Source organism: Hemicordylus capensis, chromosome 2 (assembly GCF_027244095.1).
Source record: "Hemicordylus capensis ecotype Gifberg chromosome 2, rHemCap1.1.pri, whole genome shotgun sequence".
Classification (NCBI taxonomy): Eukaryota; Metazoa; Chordata; class Lepidosauria; order Squamata; family Cordylidae; genus Hemicordylus; species Hemicordylus capensis.
Window position 1 is genome coordinate 367,822,819 of NC_069658.1, and position 15,196 is coordinate 367,838,014.

At 43.2% G+C, this 15,196-nt stretch overlaps 1 protein-coding gene across 4 annotated transcripts in view; it reads right to left on the bottom strand.

The window, feature by feature from the left end:
* Positions 1 to 15,196, bottom strand: part of DOCK2 (dedicator of cytokinesis 2) — a 422,720-nt gene that overhangs the window by 30,958 nt on the left and 376,566 nt on the right. For all 4 annotated transcript variants that reach the window (XM_053294951.1, XM_053294952.1, XM_053294953.1 and 1 more), the window contains 6 exons: positions 14,144 to 14,234; positions 12,050 to 12,169; positions 9,231 to 9,320; positions 7,727 to 7,831; positions 6,680 to 6,821; positions 2,844 to 2,925 (listed from right to left, as the gene is read on the bottom strand). In XM_053294951.1, the coding sequence (XP_053150926.1) occupies positions 2,844 to 2,925; positions 6,680 to 6,821; positions 7,727 to 7,831; positions 9,231 to 9,320; positions 12,050 to 12,169; positions 14,144 to 14,234 (630 nt within the window). The remainder of the gene's footprint in view (positions 1 to 2,843; positions 2,926 to 6,679; positions 6,822 to 7,726; positions 7,832 to 9,230; positions 9,321 to 12,049; positions 12,170 to 14,143; positions 14,235 to 15,196) is intronic.

The following is a 15,196-nucleotide window of genomic DNA, read 5'->3' on the forward strand; positions in this document are numbered from 1 at the left end:
ACATTTGAATTATCATTCTGTTCAATCAGATGCATTTGGCAGCATTAGCTAGATTGGTACTTTAGCAGCAGGTTTTCCCCTTAATGATGGGGAAAAATCAACTTAGTAGTGGCAACATGACAGATGGAAGGACAGATACAAAGACTTGTACAATGCATGCTTTCAAGGTGTCCCTTATTAGGATAATCATCTGTTTCATGGTGGAAGAGTTTTAAAATTAAGTATTGGGTGCAACTAGGAAATATACACCTTACGCTGCCAGTTTTAAAAGTAACGAATGTAAGGGAGATATCTTTGTTGCTGTGTTCCGTTCCAACTTTATTTCAACTCTGCCATATTTTAGTACTTAAAGATGGGTAAACATTATTTACCAAACACAGTTAGTGAACTAAAGAGGTTATCTACTGATTGTCTATGGCTAAAACTGGAAGTGGAGCAAATAATCCCCAACTTGTACTGATGAACTAAATCAATAGTGCCATGACAATAATCACAGCATGTTGTTATTTTAAAAGGTGAGCATGAATTTTTTAAAATTAATAATAATATCCTGGCATGTGCATTCAGCAAAGGAAGCACGCATGAATTTGCTATGTTCCAGAGTAAAGGCAGCATGGATGCTCACAAGGGGAGGGAATTTTTGCCAATCTCCCCTTCCCTCTGATGTGAATCTTGAAATTATGTCCCTGACGGTTGTGCTGCTTTCAGGGACTTATTTTAAGGGGTCAAAGAGGACCTCAGAGGGCTGGGGGAGGAAAAAACTGGTGAAAATCACTCTCTCTTACACTGCTTTACTCTGGACATGTGCTTCATTTGCTACATATGCACTTTTAAAGTCAAGATGTTGGCCACCATCTTCTGCATACTTATTCCAGAAAGATATATGGAAGAAAAGGTTTTGAACGGGAACACTTCAACACTGCACAAATCTTTGTCAAGTGGGAAAGACAGGGTCAAGTGCCCAAGTTTATAAAATACTTGCAAATCAGGAACTTTGGCAACTGGCATTGTGAGAAAGAGAAGACATAAGTTATGCAAGACAACCAAGCACAAATATCTGAGCTTCCCACGAAGTCATCTTGGTTTTTCAAACTAAGAAGCAGAAGTGGTAAGTTGAACTAGGAACTCAGGTAGCTGAAAACTGGCAGACAGTAATGGGAGTTTGAATTATACATGAGCCTGGATTGGCTGGTGACTTGATCTATAGAAATAAATTTGGTAGGTGAAGCAAGAAGTGAAACAACATGAACATGTATGTCTCATTTTCTAGAAAGTGATTTAGCTTCCAGAAGTGACAACTGAGCATAGGAGAGATTAAGAGACATCTGCATTATGCATGAAGGTTTTGGTAATTATAAAAATTTTCATGGTCCCCAGTGTTATCCGACAGCATCATAAAGATTATATTTTGATTCATCATATTCATATCCAGCCTTCTTTATTTCTTAGAAAACCCAGCATGCATGATCAAAACCTAGACATGTTCATGACTGCCAATGAAAATTATTCTTTTTCTAACTGAAGCATTGTTCATAGGAACATAGGAAGCTGCCATAAAAAGAGTCAGACCATTGGTCCATCTAGCTCAGTATTCTCTACACAGACTGGCAGCGGCTTCTCCAAGGTTGCAGGCAGGAGTATCTCTCAGTCCTATCTTGGAGATGCCAGGGAGTGAACTTGGAACTTCTGCATGCAAGTGCTGTTCCCAGAGCAACCCCATCCCCTGAGGGGAATATTTTACAGTGGTTTGCATTCAAATGTAAACCAGGGTGGATCCTGCTTAGCAAATAGGACAATTCATGCTTGCTACCACAAGATCAGCTCTCCTTCCTTTAACAATTTAACACATTGTTAAAATGTGTGAAGTAAGAATTTGCACACCTTTTCATTCTGCTGCCTGATGGGCATGCCCATTTTCAGACATATTTCTAGCTGCAGTTGCAAACCCCCACTCTCTCATTATGGAGGGGGCCAGTTTGGTGGGGGCAGACTTGACAGTGGGTTGGGCATAGATGGCCATGCTTGGCCCTGTTCAGTCAGTCCATGATGTTTCCCCAGTGAAAAGGCATGGCACTGGCTGCGCCAGCCATGTCAGTAGAGAGACAGGTGGCATCTGTCATTAGAGTGATGCAGTCATTCCTGCAGGATCTTCATGGGATGGCAGTCTCGCAGGATGGGGTGGGTGGGTGATTCTCCTCTTCCCAACAAGATTGTGCCTTCTGTCTAGACTTATTTAAGGGCAACAATGATGAGGCTGTGATGACAGAGGTGAGCCAGGCTACTGCCAGAAGTAGCCAGACAGAACTGACTAGTCCAGGACTATACAGTGTAAAAGGTTTACGATGACGGCTCATGAAGGAGATGGGCTGCAGGTGCAGAAACCTCCCTGCTACCTCACAAAAAGGGGAGGGTATCACAATAATTTAATTCATGTAACCCACATCTGGGTGATAAGGCAAAGGTGGAAAGCACATGGAGGGGGAGAGACATTTCTCTCCCATATGACTTGGACAGGCTAAATGGAGTACCGTTTGAACCAGCCCAGGCTGATGGTGTGCAAGGTGAAAGAGTTCTCACTTCTGAATATTCCATCCCACACATTGGATTTGCTTTGGACTGTATAATTAGGGAAACTTCATTTTCTAAATTTCCACCATGAGACATAAAAATATCTCTTTTCAGACTTGCTAGTTACAGTATCCAGGCATCTTTGATTAAGTGTGTACCTAGTCAAATGTTAAGCTTTCCTAGCACATCCAATAACCCTGTGACTGTGTCAGTCCTAAGGACCTTTATGCTTTTTATTATTATTTACAACAATACAAGGGGGGGGGGAGCCTTACTTGATTATCTGATCAGGCACTGCCTTGTTTTTGAATCGAATATGTTCTTCCAAAACTGGTTGTACTGTGAAGCACTGCATGTCTAAGATAACAAAAGTTAAGGAACTAAACACATATTCTGCTACAGGATATGATCAGCAGAAACTCTCAGAGGCATGTTCAAATCTTGCAAGTGCTTCTGGAATGTGAACGGCACTAGGAAGGCTTAGTCCTCTGGCACTGATATCAGTGTGTGCATAGGAGGACTGGGTGCGTGGCCTGTGGGCTCCTGGTGCATCCCCACAGAGCCTTCTTAGACTCATGCTTCATCAGGCAGAATGCCAGTCACCATTTATTTGTTCTGTCCTATTTATGAAGAGATAAGACACATACCTTGAATTTTATCACTGATGTTATATTGTATTTTTACAGTACAATACCTGTACTTGTTGATTAGTCAAACCAACACCAAAAAAAGGTTTCTTGAGTACATTTATATTCCACCATTACTGCAAGGAGCTCAGAGTAGAGGGTTCTGCTTTTTCTAATTCTATCACAGCTATACCTGTGAGATAGACTATACGTATATAAATGTATTAATTGAATGACTGATTAATTGAACATAAGAACAGCCCTGCTAGATCAGGCCCACGGCCCATCTAGTCCAGCATCCTGTTTCGCACAGTGGCCCACCAGATGCCACTGGAAGCCACAGACAGGAGTTGAGGGCGTGCCCTCTCTCCTGCCATTACTCCCCTGCAACTGATACTCAGAGGCACCCTGCCCTTGAGGCTGGAGGTGGCCCACAGCCCTCCGACTAGTAGCCATTGATAGACCTCTCCTCCATGATTGATTGATTGATTGATTGCATTTCTAGACTGCCCCATCCATAGGCTCTGGGCAGTGCACAAGTTTAAAAAACATAAAAACAAACACTATTTGAAACGCACTGCTTAAAACAATATAAAAACTATTTTAGAACAATTCAGAACCAATTAAAACCAATTAAAATACTTAGAAATATTTTAAAACCTTGGAAGGCCAGTCCAAACAAGTCTTTAGGGTTCTCTTAAAGGCCACCAGTAAGCCTAAACTATGGATATCTGCCGGGAGTCCATTCCATAAGCCAGGAGCAGCCACAGAGAAGGTCCACCTCTGAGCTGCCACCAGATGTACCGGTGGTAACTGGAGACAGACCTCTCCAGACGACCTCAATGTGCGATGGGGTTCATACACAAGAAGGTGCTCTCTAAGGTAGCCAAGCCGTCCAGGGCTTTAAGGGTAATAACCAGCACTTTGTATTTTGCCTAGAAACTTATTGGCAGCCAGTGTAACTGTTTTAAAACAGGCATAATATGGTCTCTCTGGACTACTCCAGAGATCAGTCTGGCTGCCACATTTTGAACTAACTGAAGCCAGCATGGTGTAGTGGTTAGAGTGCTGGACTAGGACCGGGGAGACCTGAGTTCAAATCCCCATTCAGCCATGATACTTGCTGGGAGACTCTGGGCCAGTCACTTCTCTCTCAGCCTAACTTATTTAACAGGGTTGTTGTGAGGAGAAACTTAAGTATGTAGTACACTGCTCTGGGCTCCTTGGAGGAAGAGGGGAATATAAATGTTTTTTAAAAAGTTTCTGAACTACGTACAAAGGCAGCTCCACATAGAGCACATTGCAGTAGTCAAGCCTGGAGGTTACCAGCTGATGCACCACTGCTCTGAGATCATTCTCTTCAAGGAATGGAAGCAGCTGTCAAATCAGCCAAAGCTGATGGAAAGCGTTCCTGGACATAGCTTCCACCTGAGATACCAGGATGAGGCCTATATCCAAGAGCACTCCCAAGCTGAGTATCTGTTCCTTCTGAGGGAGTGCAACCCTATCCAGCACAGGAAGATCTAACTCATCCCTCAAATTCTGATCCCCCACAATGAAGACCTCTGCCTTGCTTGGATACAGCTTCAATTTGTTATCCCTCATCCAGCCCATTACTGCCCGTAGGCAGGCATTTAGGGTAGGGACGTGCACAAATGGTCTTCGGCACCGGCGGGGTTTAAGGGCAGGGGAGGGTATACCCACCCCCGCCGCATTTCCCCCGCCGGTGCTCTGTAAACTTTAAGCCCCTTGGGGCGGCAGCGTCCCTCCCTGCTGCCCCGTTCCCCCGTTAGCCGGAAGTGGCCAGAAGTGGCGAGAGCGCATGCGCCCGTCATGTGTGTGCACGCTCGGCAGATGGGCGCACGAACACACAACGGCTGCACGCGCGCTCGCAACTTCCGGCCACTTCCGGCCAACGGGGGGAATGGGGCAGTAGGGAGGGACACTGCCACCCTGAGGGGCTTACAGTTTACAGAGTGCTGGCAGGAGAAATGTGGCAGGGGTGTGTGAGTACACCCTCCCCTGCCCTTAAAGTACTACCCCCGCCAGTGCCGAAACGTCAAATACCGCCCCAGCACCGAAATGTTTTGGAGGCCTTTACAATGGCCTCCGAAATGTTTTGGGCACATGCCTAATTTAGGGAGTGAATGATATTTCCTGATGATGATGATGATGATGATGATGATGATGATGATAAGGATTTGGGCATTATCAGCATACTGATAACACCCTGCACCAAATCTCCTAATAACCTCACCCAGCAGTTTTATGTAGATGTTAAAAAGCATTGGTGACAGGATGGAGCCCTGAGGGACTTCATATAATAGCTGCCGTTTTGAAGAGCAACTGTCACCAAGCTCCATCATCTGGAATTTGCCTGAGAGATAGGGATGAAACCACTGCAAAGCAGTGCCTCCTATCCCCAACTCGTCCAGGCAATCCAGAAGGATACCATGGTTGATGGTGTTGAACACTGCTGAGAGATCCAAAAGAACCAACAGAGTCACACTCCCTCTATCGATTCCCTGGTAAAGGTCATCCATCAGGTTGACCAAGGCCAACTCAACCCCATAGCCTGCTCTAAAGACAGATTGAAATTTCTTTATACAGTATATATAAAATAGGTTTCTCCAAAACTGCCTGGAGCTGGTTAGCCACCACTCTCTCAAAAACCTTGCCAAACTAAGATTGGAGACCAGCCTATAACTATCCATCACTGAGTAATCTAGAAAAGGCTTCTTAAGAAGTGGTCTAATCATTGCCTCCGAGGCATCCTACCCTCCCTCAGCAATGAGTTAATGATATTAACTAGGCCATCTCCAACAACCTCCCTGCTAGACAGAAACAGCCAAGTTGGGCAAGGATCCAAAGAACAAGTGGAAGGCTGCACCGCCCCAAAGGAGCTTGTCCATTTCCTCAGGAGTCACAGATTGAAACTGATCCAATCTAATACTGCAAGAGGGATTGCTGGACACCACCTTAATAGACCCTGCAAAAACAGTGGAGTCCAACTCAGCCCAAATACAAGAGATTTTGTCTGCAAAGAACCCATTAAAAGCATCACAGCAGAACAAAGTCTCCAGGGACTGGTTCAAAACAGAAGGAGCCTAAATCAAACTCCTCACAACCTGGGAAGCTCTGCTGAAAGCAAACCTGCAGAAGCAATGTGTGCAGACCAGAATTGTTTTTTTGCTGCATGCACCACTTTCGCATAAACCTTCAAATGGGCTCTGTGCTGTGTCCTGTAAATTTTGAGCCGAGTTTTCCTCCACTTGCTCTCCAGTCACCTACCTTGCTGCTAATGTATGTTATGGGTGTTCCATATATCATATTTTTCCATGTAAAGTGCACCTTATAATTACACCTTAAAATGTAGAATGTGAAGTGGACCTTATACAAAGGGAATTTAAATGTTGCTCTCTATAGACATCTTTGTTAATAAAAGGCAGTTCTGAATATATAATAACCTCACACATTAAGGATACATTGACCAGTTGAATTTTTGATATTCTCTCCAGGGGGTGCAGTAGTATTCATCTTTTCAGCATTTGGGAAATGACTTATCAACTGTGCTTGAAAATCTTCCCTCCGCTCATATTCTTTACCACGATAGATGAATACTTTATTCTGTAAAAAAGGTTAGAAAGTTTCCAAGACTGTCACATATGGTAACATTATTTACACTCTTCCTCTTGATAGCTATGAATATGCACTGCATAGACAAAACTGTCTTCATAATATTTTTGGCTTGGTGAGAAACTAGTTATTGTATATTGGAGGGCCAATCTGATAAGGGGAATTGAGAGCTGTGAGGCAAGAATCCTATGTTCCCTACAGTGCCAACAGAACTAGCAAGTACAATTGTCGCAACCACTCTTGCTCCCCACACCTCTGGGTTGACATCTAGGGCTGTGTTTAATCCAGGCTCAGTGCTAATTGCACGTTCAAGGGTATATTGAATGAGGGAATGGAAAATGATCAGGTAAGTGGGACTTGAAGGTTTAAGCAACTAATGGCAAAGAGAAGTACTGTATGAGAAGAATACTCAAGGCACAAACTGGTTTTCATATAATTTTTCACCAACAGAAATTACAAATAGAAATGAAAGTACACCAGATTTTATATTCATTCTATTTCTTATGTCATTATTATTGATGATTTGTGGTGGTGGTGGTGTTCATTAGGACTGTACCAGCTATAAACCATCCATTAATTACAAACTATCTCATAATGATCCAGAAAGCTCTCTGATCGCTCCATTACTATCTCTACAAACCTCTTCTAACCTTGAAAGCAGTGGGGGAAAGAACACAATAAATCACATTTCTTTCTGAAAATGTGACACTCACTATTGTTACAAATGACACTTCAGATAGCTGCAACAGAAAAATTCTGTACTTTGCAAAATCAAATGAAGATAAATCTCTCCCTCAGAGGATAACTCCATTTTCACTGGCAGAGTATTGGCATTCTTTAGGGCTAGGTACAAACAGTTATTAAAGATAAAGTACACACAAAGTAGATATATTTACCCTTAGGAATGTGGGGAAGCCTTGCCCATAATAACCAACAGCAAAGTAGTCTGGTTTGGGCCTCAGAATTTTCATAATATTTTCATAGAATTTTGCTTGCTGAATCTGAAAGCAAAGACACAGAGAGGCCCCTCTAGCATCAAGCCACACAAAAACTGGCTGTATCATGAATTATTTAGCAACATTGTTTTTTTAAAAAACTTAAAGTATGCTTTCTTAAGCAGTTGTGTATTGTATACAGGGAAAACAGCTGCAATAATTATCTACCTAAAACAATAAATGATCAGCTTGGTGAGTCCGAAGCAGAGCTGCAAGAGACAAGAAACGGGTGTTTGTAGTTGGGTAAAATCTGAAACGGAAGCTACTGAATCTATTCTCATGAGCAGTGAAAACTGGGCTAGGGAAGCCCAGCCCGGTTTTCGCTGCATGTGACAACTGCCAGGAACCACAGAGCTCCTGGTGGCAGTGCAGTGGTGAGCCATCTTAGGTGGCCTGCCACTTAACCTTACACAAGTTGTGGGCAGTATAAAAATATATTAAATTTTAAAAAAAATACAAAAACCCCCTCGGTTTTGGGTGTGAGCGTGCCCCAAAACCGGGCTAACTGATTGTGTGTCTGCCATGGCTGCTTGCAGCTGCAGCAGGCACACTCAGGGGGAGGGGGACTCCTAGTAATGCACTGCACATTCACGCAGTACAGTATTGGGGCTCGGGGGGGGCGGGTTGCAGCACAGCGGTGCTTCCCTGTGGCTGACCCTTGGAGCTGCAAGTCGAGGTGTGGAAGAGCCGCAAGCGAGCCGCCATTCATCTGGGCGAGCAATCCACCCACCTGAGGAAGGGTGAGTGCTCGTCTGTGGGGAGGGTCGCTCTCCCTGCAGACCTCCTTTCAGCACTTCACACTGGTCCTGTGAAGTGCCTCATTAAATGATTGGAATTAATGACCACTTGGTGGGAGGTGGAGAAGCTGCACCTAACCTGTTGCTGCCAGGTAGGCAGGCTTGGGTCCTCATTGCTGTGCCCAATCTGACACACCCACGATGCGAGTCCTGCTCATTTAATCTCTCTTCCAGATTTACTTAATATATGGTGAAATATAGATTCACAAAATATCTACATAGGATAGTAATTGGGCTAACTGAGTTTGCACATGCATATTGCTCACTTAATGGTGGCAACACCAACTGATGATCTGCATGTGTGAAGAAGCTTTGAGAATTAAATTACCACAGACAGCACTTTCAGGTTGCAAGATCTGAAAGCATATCACTAGATACATCATTGTACTGTACTGAACAATCCAGTGATATCCTGTGGATACACATGTGAATCAGAATAATTAATATTAATTAATATGGTGGACCTATAAATATATCCACCATGTATTTTATTCAAAATCATTCTCTGAAATACAAAAAGGTTGGGTTTTTTTTAAAAAAAGAAATAAATAAATCTGAATTTACAAGCAACTGTACATTTGCAATATACTGGAAAGCTACATCCTTACCAAGTTCTGGCTCAGAAGTTCATAGTCAAACACTTCCATTTCATATTGTTCTGCCAGTTGTTTGCACAGGTATATTGCTTCTTCCCACATCTGCAACATCAAGAAGTATAATTAAGGAATTTTAGTCTCAAACCAGAAACAAATAATGCTGACATTCTGACTAAGGCAGTGGCAGTATGCTGGGAAGATGAGGCCGCACTGTGGAGAGCTTTCTTCGCTCCACAATGCACAGCACACAGGGTGGCAGTGCAATATTCGCCACTCTCTACTTCGCCCAGAAATGTCCAGTTTTGTCAGAAAATATGTCCCTTAGTGTCGCACAGTCCTCAGGGATATGTTTTTGAATGGCGTTTCTTGAGGAAGCAGGGACTAAAGAAAATTGCCCCTCACTCTCCATATGCCACATTGTGGGGCTCTGGAACCCTTCTGCAGCAAGGACACATCTTCCCAGGATGCTGCAGCCTTAGGATGTCTGCCAGTATTTTCAGTCACAGCTGCTTCACTCCCCTGCTAACTGGGCAAAGAGGCACCTTTTAAAGTGGTGATTCTCTTTATTTAGCAGGGGGAGAGTAACTGGCCCTCCAGCACAGTACCTCCAGTGACTGTTGCTTCTGTCTGTCTTATGTTTCTTTTTAGATTGTGAGCCCTTTGGGGACAGGGAGCCATCTTATTTATTTGTTATTTCTCTAAGTAAACTGCTTTGGAAACTTCTGTTGAAAAGCAGTATATAAATATTTGTTATTGCTGTGGTTTAATGATAGAAATCTTTATTGAGCATGCTATGTCTAAAACCACATTCTTTAGCTTTACGAGGGGTAAGCCTTATCTGGAGCACTAATTTTCAAAATAAAGGTATACAGTTTGTTACCGGAAAGAATATGCATGGGGCTAATATTTTTGAGGCCTTGATGTCCCATTTCCAACATGTGCCTTAAAAGAGCACTGAACCATTGTGGCCAACTTCATACCACCTTCTTTTAGAAGACAAGCTTATGCACATGTGTCCATTAAGTTTCACAGAAATGTAATACTAGAAAGCCAAGACACAGCACAACTATTTCTGAGAACTGTTCTAGGAGCTATTTCTCTTTTTTCAGGAGCTGTTCAAAACTACAGAGAACTTATTGTGAAAAGAGATCCATGTGCTATCCTCAGCACGTATCATTTTCAAACCTATACATCTCAGGTCTCTTAGGGCTATTTGTAGAAATATTTCTTCCTTGGATATATGCTTTCTAATTCTGAACTAAATGCAATGAACCAAGTCTGAACAAAATTGGGTCAAATCCATGTTTATGCAAATATTGCCTACATTGGAAGACCAACCCCTATGCCTACATAAAACTATCACACATGACGCTTGCTAATCAAGTGAAGTGATCTTCTTGTGATGCACTTTGCTTGCCATTGCACAAAATTTAGCAGCATTTATTTATTATTACATTTATATCCCACTCTTCCTCCAAGGAGCCCAGAGCGGTGTACATGGTTATGTTTATCCTCACAACAACCCTGGGAGGTAGGTTAGTGTAGCACATGCAGCACAATATGCATACTTGGGGGTCATCTTCCAAGCCAGTAGCAGCTGGTGAGAGCACCACTGGGAGGGCGGCTCCGCAGAAGCCAAGTGAGTGGTGGAGGTGATCCTCTGCCACAGGGGGTGCTGGACGACGCACTGTTTCTCCGAGCAGCGTTCAGGTGCAGCGAGAGCAGAGGTAAGCACCAATTCATTTACTCCTAAAGGTGCCTCTCGCCGCCCTCCCCAGCGTCGCCCTCCCCAGCCGCTACTGTTCCAGGTGACAGGTAGCTGGAAAGAGCAAACCAACTCCATTGTAACAAATGCCCAGAGATCAACTACTGCAGTTTTGAGATTTTTCTTCTTCTAAGGGAGTAGATATGTTCCAGCTGCCATTAAGGTCTTCCAAACTAAGGTAATTCCACAGCTTCTTTATGGCTCCCAGATCTGTATATATAGTGACTTTCAACCACTTGAGAGAGTCCAACCTAAATTTCTTAGGGCTATTTTCCGAACCCTTAAGGTTCTTGTAATCTAGGTCTGAGTTGTAATCTGTTTATCTGATCAAAGATCGTAAGAAACTGAATTGCATAGAAAAAGTAAAAATACAGGATAGAATTCACCACTGCCTATCCTAGAGGTAAAAATTGCTTTCAGAAATCAAGTTAGCCAATGGATTAAACCTAGTTAAGTTTTCATTAAACATTGAAAACTTCTCCTCCCTGAGGATAAATACCTTTGACCTCAAAATGTGATAGATGAACCCTTCTATTGCTTTAACAGGCTGTTTAATGGTGACATATGCAGACCTTGATGCGTTGGCCTCGATAAACAATCTGTGCATTGTATGATGCAAAAACTGGCTGAATCATAGCAACATCCTGTTAACAGAAAGGTCACCACTATACACACTACATAAGTTTTATACAACACAAGCACAAACACAATAGACTATATCCAAAGTTTTATGTCTGAGAACGGAAGGAGAGCTATAATCATGAAAGGACTCCTTCCACAAATGCAATGCTTCTTCTGTAAACAAAAGCTCTTTCTGCTCACAGAATGGAAACTCTGCATCCAACCCAATAGTTTACCACTGTGAAGACTTAAATCAATCTATTGAATGATAAACCACCAAATAATAACCTATGAGTAATCTGTTAGACACATTTTCTTTTTTTTAATGAACTGCATTTCCCATTTAACTTCAACAAGCACCCATAAAATTTAGAACACAGAATTAACTTAAAAGCCATTACATAAAGCTACTCAGCAGAAATCCAAAATAAATAGGAAAACAGACCTTTCCCTTGTCGAAGTATTCTATTATCATTGCATACAAATGCTCTTTCAGCTGCCGATGTGTTTGTGAACTCTGAAATTCGGTTTGCATGACTTGAGGTGTGCACTGTTCATCAGACCACTAAAAAGACAAAATGGTGCAATGTATCAGCATATATAGACAGAACAACATTTTGGTTTGGATCTGGAGTGGTACAATCGATGTAATGCCAGCCTGTGCTCAGAGATCTGCTACAATGAAATGAATAAAAAATACATACATTGTGGGCTGACATGAAGAAATCATACATGCTTTGGAGGGGGGCTACTTTTCCTATTAAAATATATGAACTATGGCACTTGATCCTTATCCATCTTTAAAAAAACAACCCACCATGTACACTTGCATCTGATGCAGGGGGCAGAACCATCACTGAGTGGACATGTTCTAAGAACATGAGCTGCCACCATGGGATGCCGCCACCACACACCCCCTGGCGATTGTCTGGGGAGCTGAGGGCACAGACCTCCCCCGCTGCCTTCTGCTGATGCTCTGCCTCTGCCTCTCTGAGTCTGTCTGACTCTGAGCTGAGATGCTTCCCTGTTCCAAAAGGACTCACAGTCTAAAAAGAAACACAAGGTAGACACCAGCAACAACCACTGGAGGTTGGATAGGGACAGTTGCTCTCTCCTTGCTGAACATATGAGAATCACTTCAAAAAGATGCCTCGTTGCTCAGTAAGTTATCTTCATATATCCCTGCTAACTGGGCAAAGAGGCACCTTTTAATGTGGTGATTCTCTTTATTTAGCAGGGGGAGAGAAACTGGCCCTATCCACCCCCAGCACAGTACCTCCAGTGACTGTTGCTGGTGTCTGTCTTATGTTTCTTTTTAGATTGTGAGCCCTTTGGGGACAGGGAGCCATCTTATTTAATTATTATTTCTCTGTGTAAACCGCCCTGAGCCATTTTTGGAAGGGTGGTATAGAAATCGAATAAAATAAATAAATAAATAAATAAATCTGATGAACACTGAGAATAGAAGAGCATGGGATTTTACAAGACTAATTCCTTCCCCATTTCAGCATTAACTTCTATCTCTTGGTCTTTAAACTCTATCTATCTATTCTCTGAATCAAACACACATCTTAAACCCCACAAAGGGAAAACCCACTTAGGACAACAATTTGGACAGAGCAGATAGGAGGCAGGGAAAGTTCAGTACCCCCACCACTTCTCTACTTGCAAACATTCCCACAGAAGCTGTTTTTCTATTACAAAACAACATTGAGGAGGTAATATGTGCATTTGTGCAGAACATGTAATTAGTCCCTGAGACAAATTTCAAAATGTCAGCAGTTTTATATGGATCTGAAACATCAGTCCGTGATGGCTTATTAGGCTGCATGTTCCGCAAGACCAGACAAAAGCAAGGAAGCCAAAAGCAACGATTCTGTAAAATCGTTGTCCTCACTACCACCACCATCAGCCCTGCCCTACTAAGCTCCTAAAGATTCTGTGTTAACACCACCTTGTTCCTACTTCCTTGACCTCCGGCTGTGAAAACATGAAATCCATTATTTTAACAGCAAATGTTATACAATGGGGCAGGGGAGAGTCAGTAAAATAGTGATGATGTGCTCTGCAAGCTATTTGTCCTAAATTTTAAGGAACAAGGTAATTCAAGCACAGAAGTTACAAATTCAGCTTCATCACAAACCATCAAAGCAAGGCCTTGACTCCTTTCCTGATTCAGAGCTAGGTGATACAAACCTGTTAACCACTGGTCCTTTCCCATTGCCACAGCACTCTACTTTCCCATAACCACCCTGTTTATTAGGACATACTGGCTGACATCCTGACATGACAAGTTAGTTTCTTAATGGGAATTCATTAAGTATTTATTATTTATTAATTATTATCATTATCAATTATCATTATCATTATTACCCTGCCCTTGCAGTACACTACTTTTCAGGGCAGCTCACAACATCAACACAACAGATACAATGTAAAATAAAACACTAAGTAAATTAAGTCAAGATGTCAGCCACTAGTTCCTGCTTTTCTTGCATACTCTACTACTGCCAGGTCCAAATGAGAATAGGCAGCTTACCTTCAGAAGCCAGGCATGCAACAGAAGGGTATATGCCGCCTCAGTATAATTCTCAGAGTCTAAATGCAGATCCCGAAGTTTATACAGATATCTGTTAATGGGTGAAGGAAGTGAAGAAGACAGTACAAAAGCAAGACTTCACTGAGTTACAGAAAAACTGGAGTTTCATCATTGCAATGATAAGCAGGATTTCCAACAAAAGCGGTATATAAATATTCATCATATTAATAGTTTTAACATTGTTTTAAACCTTAAATTATTGTAACGTTTTAACTTTTTTATTTGTTGTAGTATTGTTTTATTGTAAACCACCCAGAGACTTGCATTTTGGACCATATACAAATACATTAAACAAACAAAGAAATAAATAAACAAATGCACAAATAAAGGCATTCGTGTTAAGATGTAATTATCTGCCATTTGAATCAATAGGACTTTAAAATGTTAAACTTTTCTGTATCAAGCTTTTTCTGCCAAGCCCTTCGTTATTATGAAGAATCCTATATAATAAAAGGCTAAGTGAGTGGCCGTGGCTTTGGAACGTTGGGGATCTGCGTCCCTGCCTCCCTGGGTTGTTCTGGGCCTGCGCAAAGCGCAGGCCCAGAAGAGCCCAAGGGACACAGGACCTCAGACACCAGTGTCCCACAGCCACGGGCGGCCATTAGCCGGTGTGTGGCGGCGGGGGAAAGTGGCCAAGGCGGCGGCGGAGCCGCCGCCTCGGCCATGAGCTGAGGCACGGCAAGAGGAGGCCGAGGCAACCAGAAGCGGCCGCCCTGAAAAAGGCGAGGGCAATGGCGACGGGGGAAGACCAAGACGGGGGACAGGGAAGCTGGGCGAGGTGGCGGCGAAGCCGCCAACGAGGCCCCCGCCCGCTCACAGCCGTCGCCCCCGCCTGCTCACCCGGCCTCCCAGCTGCCCAAAATGAAGCTGGGCGAGGTGGCGGTGAAGCCGCCAACGAGGCCCCCACCCGCTCACAGCCGCCGCCGCCTGCTCACCCGCCCTCCCAGCTGCCCAAAATCACCTTCCCCGCTCCCCCCAAAAAAAGATTAAGGG